This window comes from Capricornis sumatraensis, chromosome X, assembly GCF_032405125.1.
Source record: "Capricornis sumatraensis isolate serow.1 chromosome X, serow.2, whole genome shotgun sequence".
NCBI classification, from domain to species: domain Eukaryota; kingdom Metazoa; phylum Chordata; class Mammalia; order Artiodactyla; family Bovidae; genus Capricornis; species Capricornis sumatraensis.
The window spans coordinates 92567771-92582129 of NC_091092.1; the positions used below are offsets into that span (position 1 = coordinate 92567771).

The window sequence follows — 14359 nt, forward strand, 5'->3', positions numbered from 1 at the left end:
ATATATATTCCTATGACTGATTCACATTGATGTATGGCAGAAACCATCACAACATTGTAAAGCAATTATCCTCAAATTAAGAAAGGAGACAAAAAAGAAAACCCTTCTCATTGCCCTAGGTTTTGTCACAGCCATTGACGTGGATATTGCATGTCCATTTCTGCATTTTTACCCTTGTCCCCATTGGTGGGTGAGGCATCTGAGACACAGAAAGGTGATATTTGCTAAATGGTACATGGTCAGTGACAGGCAGATGTGGCATTCAAACTAGCTCTCTTGTCCTATTGTTGAAGACTCTTCTAGCTCAGTGTATCTGAGTGGTTAGAAGAATGAACTGCCTGGATTAAAATCTGAGTTTTGTTAGCTGTGTAGTGCTGCACAAGTTTCTTAACCTCTCCATGACTGATGACATCATCTGTACAATGGGATGATAGCACGTACCTGATAAGATAGTTGTGGAGACTTATTTAATATGTAAAACCTAGTGCCTGGCATATAGCACATGCTTAGTAAATATTAGCTGTTATTAAGATGGTTATTTGTTGGAGTACAAAGGTATGACTTCCAGAAACTCCTGTGGGAAGTTTATTCTCTTCAGCTATTCTACCATCTGCAGCTCCTTCCTTTTCTACCCCACCCAAGAAAGGTGCCCGGTGCTCTCTGAGCCTGTCTGTGGACACTCTGGGGTAGTGGAGAAAGTCTTGGCTGGCCTGGCTTCCAGTTACTCTCTTTCTCTTGAGGGCCAGCTTTCCTTCTCTGGGCATTATAGTGTGCTTGGATTACAAATGAGGACAAGAGGCTTGCCTGCTTCAGAATATATTCCCCTTGAAGCTTTGGGCAAGTCAGCCCTCTTTCTGAACTTTACTTTTCTGTCAAGTGGGCATTTGGGAGGAATTAGAGCTCACATTTTTAGGGCTGTATGTGAGGGCAAGTTGGACTCTGGCAGTGAGAATGCACTTTAGCAAATGATTGAGGTCCCGGAAGTTGAGAAGAAGGAGTGGTTAATAATCAAGAGTTTCCTAGTTGCCCTAGTGTTGAATCTTAAAGCGTGATTAGTAATTAGAGGCCCAGGGAAGGAGATGGGGCAAAGTTTAGAAGAGGTGGCGAGGGTAGTATGGGCCCAGGGCAATGTGCACTTTTGTGGTCTGCAGTAGAGGCCAGCTCCAGACAAGGCACCAGCGAAATAGGGAGAGAGGCCTGGTCCTGGGGAGGGAATCCCAATAGCTGCCATTTATAGAGCAGTGTCTCAGGCCAGTGCATTTCAGGCACCCATTGCTGTGATTCACAGCAGCCCTGTGTTACAGGGCTTGTGGCTTTCTGCTTTTCAGATGAGGAAGCTGAGGTTTCAAGACTGGCAGGCGAGTGGAAAACCTACACCTTTAATCCTTTGTTATATGGCCTCCCAGCAGGAATAAAAGAGCCTTCCTTCTTTACTCCCCTGGGCAGTGTCCACATATCCTCTCCACTGAGGCCTGACCAGGGGGCTGGTAGCAGAAAGGAGCCAAGGCCCTGACACTGGTATTGATTGTGTTAAAGGCTTGGCCACTGGAGAATCGGATGAGCTGTTGGGTGACATGGACCCGCTCGAAATGGAGATCAAGTGGCTCCATTCTCCGATGGTGAAAATAGCAGATGCCATGGAAAATAAAACCACCGTGTATAAGGTATCTGTCTCTTTCTTTATGGCAACCCTCTCCTCTACCCAAGGGCTCTGGGAAATGGTCAATCCCTTCCACCTGGCTCCCATGAGGTCCACCTATAATAGTGGGGAGGTACGGGTCATTCATTCACTCCCTGTGGGCACCCTGGCTGTAGGCAGGGTATATCCTTTGCAAACCAATGGCAGATCCAAGGAGGAGATATGCTCTCAGGCAGCTTTCCCAGCCCAGCTTTAGCCCTAGAGAACAGGATCCCCATCTATCCACCCAGCTGTTCAAGTTACAAACCTGGACATCCCTGACTTGTCCTTCCCACTAACTGGTATCTTGGATCCTAAACATAGTCACCAAGTGTGTCTTCTCTCTCCTAAATCTTAATAGATGCTCTTGGTGTCTTTCTGGCCTACCATTCCTGTAACCCTAGCGTAATCTTCCAGTTGTCTTTGACCTGGACATATGTCTCATATCAGTTCAGTTCAGTTCAGTTGCTCAGTCGTGTCCAACTCTTTGCGACCCCATGAATCGCAGCACCCCAGGCCTCCTTGTCCATCACCAACTCCCGGAGTTCACTCAGACTCACGTCCATCGAGTCAGTGATGCCATCCAGCCATCTCATCCTCTGTAGTCCTCTTCTCCTCCTGCCCCCAATCCCTCCCAGCATCAGAGTCTTTTCCAATGAGTCAACTCTTCGCATGAGGTGGCCAAAGTATTGGAGTTTCAGCTTTAGCATCATTCCCTCCAAAGAAATCCCAGGGCTGATCTCCTTCAGAATGGACTGGTTGGATCTCCTTGCAGTCCAAGGGACTCTCGAGTCTTCTCCAACACCACAGTTCAAAAGCATCAATTCTTCGGTGCTCAGCTTTCTTCACAGTCCAACTCTCACATCCATACATGACCACTGGAAAAACCATAGCCTTGACTAGATGGACCTTTGTTGGCAAAGTAATGTCTCTGCTTTTGAATATGCTGTCTAGGTTGGTCATAACTTTGTTTCCAAGGAGTAAACGTCTTTTAATTTCATGGCTGCAATCACCATCTGCAGTGATTTTGGAGCCCCAAATATAAAGTCTGACACTGTTTCCACTGTTTCCCCATCTATATGGCAGGTCCCAAAGGTCACTTGCCCTTTCATGGCTCCCCAGCACCTACTGGATCAAGTTGATATGCTGTGCTGTACTGTGATCTCTGGAGGCTTTTTTAGCCTCTTCATCTGCCAGTCCCCCCTGTCTCTGCCCTTCGAGAGGTCACAGTTTAATGGTTTAAGCCATAGATATCTACACTGATGAGAGACACACAGGGATTCAGGGCAGAGGGTGGGAAAGCTTGAATCTGAGGGCCATAACCTATACTGCTGTGAGCCAGGGAAGTCTTCCCTCGGGACTCTGATACTTCTGCCACATCTTGAAATTTGAGGAATTTTCTGGGCAGGAGGGGCAGCAGCCCTGGGGCAGGGGCTCAGCCTGTGCATGTGCCAAGAACTGAAAGGGTGAGAGCATGGTATTTTGCAGAAATCACTAGTGGTCTGGGGTGGCTGGAGTCAGGTTAGAGGCAGGGAAGGGTGAATCTGGTGTCAGATCCCTGAAGGCCTTGAGTTTGACTTTAAACCATGGGTAATAGGTAAACACTGAAAGTTGGCTGTTTTGTGTGGGAGGAGGAAAGGCAAAGGGTTTAAATTTTTTCCCATTTTGTTTATTTAAGATATTTTGACTAGGTACATGGTAAAAAAACTGAAAAGGTAGGAAATTCCCTGGCAGTCCAGTGGTTAGGACTCTATGCTTTCACTGCCAAGGTCTGGATTCAATCCCTGGGGAACTAAGATCCCACAAGCCATGCAGGGTGCCCCCCATCCCCCCGCCGCCAAAAAAAGGTAAAGGGTATACAGTAAAAGTAAATCTCTCCTGCTTCTTTATTCCAGCCACCCTGCCCTCTCCTTGGAGGCAATCACTATTAGACTTGAATGTCCTTTCAGAGCTATTGCATCTTCACGCACATACCCATAAAAGCAGATAGCGAATCTATTTTAATCCATATAGTCATATGCTGTTTGTATTGTTCTACACATTCCTTATTTCACTTACAAATTCACAGTGTAGATTGTTCCATAAAATTACTTAACTGCCCTTCGTTTTTGATGGCTACATAATATCTGGAAGGGTTCCTTAGGCAGGGAAGTGACATGGTCAAGTTTATATAATAGAACTATCACTCCAGTGACTGCAGTAAGAATCAAGTTGGAAAGAAAGGAGCCAAAATAGAGGTAGGGAGTCTATGAAGGAAACTCTTGCCTGTGCTCTGTAAGAGATAAGACCTGCCTTAGGGTAGTGGTAGGAATTATGCCCATTCCCATTTTCACATAGTTTCAGAACTCTCCCTAGTGCTTACAGGAAAATCAGTTTAAAGTTGTGAGTTTAAGGCCATCCCCCAGTATTTCTTACTGAGCCCACAGGCACCTGGAACATACCATTTTTCTTCATGGACCAGCAGTAGTTCCCTACTCTGTATTATAAGTTCCAGGCTCAGGTTCAGGGCCATGAGTAGGGCCACTCCATTGTCCAACTCTGGGAGATACCATTAGGTGTGCTGTGTTGTAAATGGTGCCCACTCCCTGCAACCCCAGAGTTGTAGGGTTTATAGCATTGCTTTTCCCCTGCTGTAGTGTAGTAGGTAGTCATACATATAGAATTCTGATTGCTTGGGTTCTGATTTATTTCATTGCTTACTAGCTGTGTGACCTTAATTACCTTGTTTGTCAAAGACATTGTTGCCAGCATTAAATGAGTTAATATGTACATGTATGTGAGTACATGTATACATATTCATATGTATGTATATGACACACATACATGTATATGCTTAGAAATGTACCTGGCACATAGTGAGCTTTCTGTCAATATTATGTTTTACTGACCCTGTGTACCTTCTACTCCAGCCCAGTAGATACCCTTTCAGGTGCCCAGGTATGCGCTGTGCTTTCCAGTGTTCAGTCAGGAATGACCCTTCCACCAGCAGTATGTTGACCACCACCATGCCCTCAGCCTCTGTCACTTAGGTGGCATATCTTTGGTGGGCACTTACTATATTCTAACTTGTGGTGTGGTTGGGTTTTTTCCTCTTTAGCCTGGTTGCTTCCCAAAAATGGGTGTACATGCGAATCATTTCTCCAGCATTTCCCCATACAGAACTGGGCACAAGATAGATGTTGGAACATATTTATTAAATTGAGTAAGACCTTAAAAGGTCATTTGAACAAAGAATCATTGTAATGTCAATTGTCATTGACAAGTAGTTCTACTTTTTCATTTTATTCTTGTAAAAACCAGGCAAGCTACCCACTGCCCACCCTTATTTGACAGATGATCAAATTGTGGCTGAAAGAATAACTGAGCACCTGCCAATCTGTGGTAGAGCCAGACTTAGTTCTGTGTAACTCCAGACTCCTGTTCTTAATGCAAGCTTGTCCCTGCCTCCTTTGCAGAAGTCTTTGGAGTTATTTTGGGGGCCCAGACCTCACTGTTGTCCTCACTTTCCCCAGATTGGAGATCTTACTGGGTATTGCACCAATCCAAACCGTCATCAGATGGGATGGGCTAAGCGCAATGTGGACCTTCACCTTAGGAACAATAGCATGGTGGATGTTTGCCCAGTGGACCGCCGCCCAGTGCTTCAGAGGATCGTGGAGACAGACCCCCTGCAGCAGGGCCAGGCTCTGGCATCTGCCCTGAAGAAGAAGAAGAAGATCCAAAAGCGTGCAGGTGGGAGGACCTGACCACCCTCCTGTGCTCCAAAAAGGAACCACCTGAGGCCTTAATTAAGGGTCCCTAAATGAGCATCTCCATGTGTCCAGTCCTCTTCCAGGATTAGGGGGCAGAGATGGGTTAGGAATATCACCTGCTAGCAGAGTGGTCCTCAAACTTAAGTAGCTTATTTTAGAATTGCCTGGGAGGTTTATTAAAACACAGGATTCTGGGACCCACCCCCAGAGTTTCTAGTTGAGTAGGTTGGCCGTTGGCGGGGGCTGAGAATTTGTGTTTCTAACTGGTTCCTAGTCAGTGCTGATGTTGCTCCTCTGGGGGCCACACTTGGAGAACCACTGGCCTAGTCTTATGTATCAAATACCACCAGTTATTTATCATTGCTTTCTATGTGTTAAGAAGCTTTCAAGCTACATACATATGTTTACTTTATCTATAGATAAAACACTCAAAATCCAAAGCATACAAAAGGATATACATTAAAGTCTCCTCCAGTCCCCTAGTTCCAGGCTTCCCCCCAGAGGCAACCAGTTAATTTCTTGTATCTCATTCCTGGGGTAGGTATACAGGCAAATATCTATATATTCCTTGTTCTCTTTTTTAGACAAATGTTAGTCTCCTGAACGTACAATTTGCCACATCATTTTTCCATTCAACATATATTACAGATATTTCCCCATCAATTCACAAAAGAAGTCCCTTTACTTTAATGGTGGTCCATTGTGTGGCTGGTCCACTTAAGTCTTCATGCTATACTAATTTTCACTAACTCGTTGCAAAAGTCTTATTCTCATTCGGTAAGTGAAGAAACTGGGTCCCAGATACTCCAGGTATTTGGGCCAAAACGTGAACCTAGGATCAGTTGATCCTATAAGCCCTGTTCTTTGAACTAGACTATGTTCAGAGCCATTTTCTCTTGGCCTGATTGTACACTGAGTCCTGGGAATACAGAGATTAATTGCTCTTTAACTGCTGGTCTTACTGGAGTGAGGAGGAGATAAGAAAACAGACATTGGGAACACAAAGTGATCACTATGAAGACATAGAAAACAAAATGAGGGAACTTAACCCAGCCTGAAGGTTGTGGTGGGATAGAGGTGATCAGAGAAGGCTTCCTGAAGGAGGTTATGTCTGAGGAAAATCCCAAGGAATAATAGGGTGTGGCTGAAAGCTGGAGGTGAGCATTCAGGTTCAAAGACCCTACTGCCATCCTGCCGGTTTGCTGTAAGAGCTTTGGGGGTCTTAAAAAGCACTGCTGATGGCAGAGTGCTAAGTTCAACATAGTAAAAGAAAAGAGCTGTTTTGATACTAGGAAGAGATAAATACACTTGAAGCTCAGTAGTGTGACTGAGATACAAGCTATTTTGGGGTGATCATTTCACAGGTAGACAAATGGGTCTTTCTCTGAGATTCAGTAGTGGTCTGCCAGTAGCCCACCAGTTGTTTCGTTTAGTGTTGATGGTGGGCGGTTAGGGAGCCAGTTTGGGAGTTTGGTGCAGACAAAGATAAATGTAGCCTAGCTCCTGCAAGCCTCCTGTTGGCCTCCACCAAATGACTTCCTGTTTTTCTCCATCTGCAGACAAACTTGCCAGCAAGCTGTCTGATTCCATGATGTCCGCTCTTGATCTCTCTGGCAATGCTGATGACAGTGCTGGTGACTGATCCTCTGATCTCACCTCCCTCTCCAACTCCAGTTCCAATGGAAATAACAGATGAAATGGTTTGCTTCTCCCTGAAGCACCTGCATATTAAAAGAACCCCTCACCCACTTCCCTTCATTCTCCAGGAAAAAAAAAGGTCCCAAGTGTCTAAAGCTGACAAACCCAATACCTTTATTTAACCCCTACTCTGTTTACAAGAGAAATAAAATAATCAGAAGATCCCTTATGCCAACAATTTATCCCCCACCTTATAGGCTGGACTGATTGGAGGGCTGACCCCTCACAAAACCCTCTTAGAGACTGCAACTAGAGGCTAGACTGCTGTATATCTGGGGATTCCTTGTGAGGGGGTGTGGATGTGTGTGAGTGATTTTTCTTAGCAGTAAGACATCCCTGCAGTGGGCTGTAGGCCACACATCTTCCTCTCACCCAAGTCCACAGATCCTTGCTGTGGCAATGGGAGTAAAGGGAACAGTGATGAGCATTCTGAGAGTCTGGAAGGATCTAGGGATAGGATAGAGGAAAGAAGACAACGCACAAGCCTGGCTGGTTTGAGGTGTGGTAAGCACTGTTTGTTCACACAGGGAAAATAAGGCACCTGTTGGTAGGTGCTTGTTATGGGGCATTTCTGGGCAGACTGAGTTGGGAATCCCTTGAACTGATTGATGTGCTCTGGCTGGGCCCCATCCTTGTGTCACCATGTCTCACCCAGTACCAGCATTTGATTCAAAAGAGTTTTGGTGTCATTTGTTCATAGGCTGCATCCTCGAGAGCTACCAACTCCTTTCCCAGTGTTTTCTAAACATTATACCCCTTAAAACTATTAGCTGCCTCTTCTGGAGGAGCCTGCCCTATCAGACAAAGGCCCAGGAAGTGTCAACATTCCTCAGTAAGGAATTTGGGTAAATTATGGCAACAGAAACACAAATCTTACTTTACCAGAGCTTGTTTGAGTCATGCTGAGGACCTCAGTTCCCAGCAGTCTCCCAGAGACTGGACACATTTGAAGGGAATGGGTCTTAGACTGCAGTCTGCCCCTCACCCCAAACTTCCACATCCTCATCTTTGGAACCACATTGACAGCTTAGCCTTGCCTCTTGCTGTTACCCCCTAATTTACCTATTCAAATCCTAAGACTAGAACCCTGTAATGGACTGATGAGCCCTTGGCTGCAGGATGATTGGCAGGGAAGTGCAGACCAGTTCTGCATTCTGGCACAGCCAGAGGAGAGAATTACTGCTTGAGTGCACAATACCCTGATACCTCCCTTAACATTCAGTGCAATTCTGCCAGTAAGAGGTTAGCCTCTCCAAATGTAAGATGTAGGCTCAAAGTTGTCAGGAAGTAGGCAAGATAACATACATGTATATTGGGACCTAGGTGTGATCAAAACTATGCCAGGCCCTTTACTCTGCTTTGTACAGCCTTCTTAACATTGATTAAGTACCTATGGTGTGCCAGCCTCTGTTAATCAAAATTTTAATACATTCTTTTTTGGCTTTAAAAATAGAGTCTTGCTAAAATTCTGCTCCAAATATCCTTTAATGGGGGCCAACTTCACGTTACCTTAGGAAACTCCTGGAAGATAATAGTGCTACAGTGAAAAATTGGGTACCACGACAGCTAAGACCATTTAAAAACCATATGACAATACATAATTTAACTTCATAAATCTTTTATAGTGCTTCTGAGAGATAAAGTACTAGAAATAGGTATCTTGATAAGGAAGAAACAGTAAGGGAACAAAATTTGGTACAAGTCAAACAGAAGAACTAAGGTACTCATGTCAGGATAAAAATTTGGGATTCCAGATTTTCTACAGCATATCACAATTCTTTAAATAATTTCTAACTTTAAAAAATACAATTTTTGGCTGCACTGGGTCTTCATTGCTCTGCTCATGCTTTCTCTAGTTGTGGCCAGTGAGGTGTATTCTTCATTGCAGTGGCTTCTCAGGCTCTAGGCATGTGGGCTTTAGTAGTTGAAGAACACAGTCTCAGTGGTTGTGGTGCACAGGCTTAGTTGCTCCTGTGACATGTGGAATCTTACTAGACCAGGGATCAAACCCATGTTCCCTGAATTGCTAGGCAGATTTCTAGCCACTGTACTACCAAGGAGATCCCCACAGGTTTTTAAAAATGTTTCTTGAGTCTTTTCCCTCTTGCCTTAATAGTATAATTTATATACAATAAAGTTTACCCTTTATAGTGTAAGTACTGTGAGTTTGCACAAAAATAAACAGTAGTGAACTACCATCGCTATCAAGATATGTGATAGTTTGCATCACCTCCAAACTCTCGGGACCCTTTGTAGTCAACCCCTACCCCCACCCTCAGTTCCACTGATCTTTTTTTTTCTGCTCCTATGGTTTTGCCTTAATATGGATGTCATGTAAAAAGAATCATACAACATGCAGGCTTACTTTATGCCACTGCCACAGTGTGTGTGTGCTCAATCATGTTCAATTGTTTTTGACTCTCTGGACTGTAGCTTGCCAGACTCCTCTCTTAATGGGATTATCCAGGCAGGAATACTGGAGTGGGTAGCCACTTCCTTTTCCAGGGGATATTCCCGACCCAGGGATCAAACCCATGTCTTCTGCATCTCCTGCATTGGTAGGCAGGGTCTTTACCATTAAGTCACCTGGGAACCTCTTTTATGTTTTAAAATTTTTTATTAAAAAATTTACATAGAATAAAATAACTAATGTCTGGTGTACAGTTCAATAAGCATTGACAAATGCATAGAGTTGTGTAACCAACACAGTTAAGGTACAGAACTGTTTCATTACCCTTTGCCCTCCCCTGTCAAATTCATACTGGCTACTTTATAGTAAAAACGTTCCTACTTCTGACTCATGGCAAACCTGATTTGTTCTTTCTCCTTATAGTTTTGGAGAATGTCATATAAATGGAATTATACAATATGGAGCCTTTGGAGACAGGATTCTTTCACTGAGCATAATTCATTTGAGATTCACCTACATTGTTGGGTTTAATAGTCCCTTACCCGAGATATACTCCATTGTATGAATGTACCATCATTAGCTTATCCGTTCCCCAGTTGAAGGGACATTGGGTTGATCCCAGGTTTGATCAATTACAAATAAAACTGGAGAACAATTATACCAAAGAAGTTCTTACACTGTTGTGAAAGTTCTAGGCCCCACAACAGACTTTCCAACCTAGGGATCCAGCAAACGGACTGAGAATTCCCAGGGAATCTAACTTTGAAGGTCAGCAGGATTTGATTACAGAACTTCCACAGGACTAGGGAAACAGAGATTCTTGGAGGGCACAAACAAAACTTTGCACACAGTCAGGACCCAGGGGAAAGGAGCAGTGATGCTACAAGAGACTGAGCAAGACTTGTCTGTGAGTGTTTGGGAGCACTGACAGCAGCAGTCCTGGGAGGCACAGAGTGCTAGCATAAGTCCCTTTGGAGGAGGTCACCATTACCCCTACCATGGTTTGCCATCAAGGCCAAACTACAGGGAGGGAACACAATCCCACCCATCAGCAGAAAGTTGGATTAAAGATTTAATGAACATGGCCTTGCCCACCAAAGCAAGACCCCGTTTTCTGCACACCCAGTCTCTCGCATCAGGAAGCTTGCACAAGCCTGTTATCCTTAGAGGGCAGACAGAATGAAAACCACAATCACAGAAAACTAACCAAAATGATCATATGGATCACAGCTTTGTTTAACTTAATAAATTGTGAGCAATGCTATGTAGGGCCACCCAAGACAGATGGGTCATGGTGGAAAGTTCTGACAAGACATTGTCTATTGAAGAAGGGAATAGCAAACCACTGCAGTATTCTTGCCTTGAGAACCCTATGAACAGGATGAAGAGGCAAAAAGATATGACACTGAAAGATGAATCCCCTCCAGGTTGGTAGGTGTCCAATATGCTACTGGAGAAGAGCAGAGAAATAGCTCCAGGAGGAAGGAAGAGGCTGAGCCAATCAGAAACGACGCCCAGTTGTGGATGTGTCTAGTGTTGAAAGTAAAGTTTGATGCTATAAAGAACAATATTGCATAGGAACCTGGAATGTTAGGTCCATTAATCAAGGTAAATTGGAAGTGGTCAGACAGGAGATGGCAAGAGTGAACATAGACATTTTAGGAATCAGTGAACTAAAATGGACTTGAATGGGTGAATTTTAATTCAGATGACCATATATCTACTACTATGGGCAAGAATTATTTAGAAGAAATGAAGTAACCCTCATGGTCATCAAGAGTCTGAACTGCAGTACTTAGATGCAATCTCAAAAACAACAGAATTACTTCAATTCGTTACCAAGGCAAACTATTAAAAATCACAGCAGTCCAAGTCTATGCCCCAACCATTAACGCTGAAGAAACTGAATGGTTCTATGCAGACCTCTAGAAGGTCTAAAGACCTTCTAGAACTTGCACCAAAAAAAGATGTCTTTCTCATCAGTGTTGTATTTCAGTCATTCAGTCATGTCCAACTCTTTGTGACCTGATGGACTGCAGCACGCCAGGCCTCCCTGTCCTTCACCATCTCCTAGAGTTTGCTCAAACTCATGTCTGCTGAGTTGATGATGCCATCCAACCATCTCATCCTCTGCCGTCCCCTTCTCCTCTGCCTTCAATCTTTCCCAGCATCAGGGTGTTTTCTAATGAGTCAACTCTGCATCAGGTGGCCAAAGTATTGGAGCTTCAGCTTCAGCATCAGTTCTTCTAATGAATATTCAGAATTCCTTTCCTTTAGGATTGATTGGTTTGATCTCCTTGCTGTCAAAGGAACTCTCAAGAGTCTTCTCCAGCATCACAGATTGAAAGCATCAACTCATTGGCACTCAGCCTTCCTTATGGTCCAACTCTCACATCCATACATGACTACTGGAAGAACCATAGCTTTGACGTTATGGACCTTTGTCAGCAAAATAATGTCTGCTGACATTTATTTATTTACCAAATTTTTGGCTGTACCAGGTCTTAGTTGGGGCATGCGAACTCTTAGTTGTGGCATGTGAGATCTAGTTCCCTGACCAGGGATCGAACCCAGGCACCCTGCATTGGGAGCTTGGAGTCTCAGCCACTGGACCACCAGGGAAGTCCCCTCTCCCAGCAATCTTGATTCAAGCTTGTGCTTCATCCAACCCAGCCTTTTATGTGATATACTCTGCATATAAGTTAAATAAACAAGGTGACAATATACAGCTTGGTCATACTCCTTTCCCAATTTTGATCCAGTCAGTTGTTCCATGTCCAGTTCTAACTGTTAGCTTCTTGACCTGCATACACATTTTTCAGGAGGCATGTAAGGGGGTCTGGTATCCCTATCTCTTTAAGAATTTTCCACAGTTTGTTGTGATCCACACAGTCAAAGGCTTTAGCATAATCAATGAAGCAGAAATAGATGTTTTTTGGAATTCCCTTGCTTTTTCCATGGTCTGACAGATGTTGGCAATTTGATTTCTGGTTCCTCTCCTTTTCTAAATCCAGCTTGTACATCTGGAAGATCTTGGTTCACATAATATTGAAGCCTGGCTTGAAAGATTTTGAGCATTGCCTTGCTAGCGTGTGAAATGAGTGCAGTTGTGCAGTGATTGGAGCAACCTTTGGCATTGTCTTTATTTGGGTTTGGAATGAAAACTGACCTTTGCCAGTCCTGTGGCTACTGCTGATTTTTCCAAATTTGCTGGCGTATTAAGTGCAGCACTTTAACAGCATCATCTTTTAGGATTTGAAATAGCTCAGCTGGAATCCCATAACCTCCAGTAGTTTTGTTTGTAGTGATGCTTTTCCTAAGGCCCACTTGACTTCGCACTCCAGGATGTCTGGCTCTAGGTGAGTCATCACACCATCATGGTTATCTAGGTCATTAAGACTTTTTTTCTATAGTTCTTCTGTGTATTGTTACCACCTCTTCTTAATATCTTCTGCTTCTGTTAGGTTCTTACCATTTCTGTCCTTTATTGTGCCCATCTTTGCATTAAATGTTCCCTTGGTATCTCTAGTTTTCTTGAGATCTCTAGTCTTTCCCATTCTATTGTTTTGGTCTATTTCTTTGCCTTATCCACTTAGAAAGGCTTTCTTATCTCTCCTTTTTATTCTTTGGAACTCTGAATTCAGATGCAAATATCTTGGAATGTTCTATGTAGATTACTTTGCCTTCTGCAAATTTTAACAGTTTAATTTCTACATTTTCAATAGATAGGATTTTTATTTTGTTTTCTTTCTCATTGTACTGGTGAGAACTTCCAGTATAGTGTTTAATTGAAGTGATGAAAGTGGAATTCTTGCTGAATACATTGTCTTTCACCATTTTGTATAATATTAGTTGTAGTTTCTTTTTTAGATGCTGTTGGTCAAATCAAGAAAATTTCTATCATTATTATTCTGAGTATTTTTTTAAATTTATTTTTCAATTTGGCCCATGCTGCGTCTTCATTGAGGTGTGGGCTTTTCTCTAGTTGTGGCGAGTGGTGGCTACTCTCTAGTTGAGGTATAGGGCTTCTCATTGCAGAAGCTTCTCTTGTTACAGAGCACAGGCTCTAGGATGTGTGGGCTTCAGTAGTTGTGGCACATGGGCTCAATAGTTAAAATTCCTGGGCTCTAGAGCACAGGCTCAATAGTTATGGTATACAGGTTTAGTTACTCCCTGGCATCTTCCCAGATGAGGGATTGAACCTGTGGCTCTTGCATTGGCAGGCAGATTCTTTAACTCTGAGCCACTAGGGAAGCCTGAGCATTACTATTATTATTATTTAAATATATATCATCAATGGATGTTGCAATTTTGTCAAATGCTTTTCTGTATCAGTTGATATATGTTATTTCTTTCTCAGTCTGTTGATGTGATGAATTACATTGGTAGATTACAAATGTGGAACCATTCATGTTAGCACTGCTTTAGCTTTGTTCCTCAAATTTTCATATGATTTATTTTCATTTCCTTCCAATTGAACCCAATTCAATGTATTAAAATTTTTTAAAAATTATTGAGATACAGTACCATATCTTCTTTATTCATTCATCTGTTGACGGACCCTTAGGTTGCTTTACTATCTTGGGTATTGCAAATAATGGTACAGTAAACATTGAAGTGCACATATCTTTTCAAATTAGTGTCTTCATTTTCATTGGATAAATACTCTGAAGTGGAGTTGCTGAATCTTATGACAGTTATATTTTTAAATTTGGGGGAACTTCCATACTGTTTTCCATACTGGCTGCACCAATTTGCATCCCCACCAACAGTGCTGGAGTGTTCACTTTTCTCCATATCCTCACCAACATTTGTGTTTTG

At 43.2% G+C, this 14359-nt stretch overlaps 1 protein-coding gene across 1 annotated transcript in view; it reads left to right on the top strand.

Moving 5' to 3' along the window:
• GNL3L (G protein nucleolar 3 like) overlaps positions 1-7278 on the top strand; it is a 28201-nt gene extending 20923 nt beyond the window's left edge. Inside the window, exons 14-16 of the mRNA XM_068962410.1 lie at positions 1537-1664; positions 5191-5410; positions 6990-7278. Of these exons, the coding sequence (XP_068818511.1) occupies positions 1537-1664; positions 5191-5410; positions 6990-7072 (431 nt within the window). The 3' untranslated portion in view covers positions 7073-7278. The remainder of the gene's footprint in view (positions 1-1536; positions 1665-5190; positions 5411-6989) is intronic.
• Positions 7279-14359: the final 7081 nt, after the last annotated feature.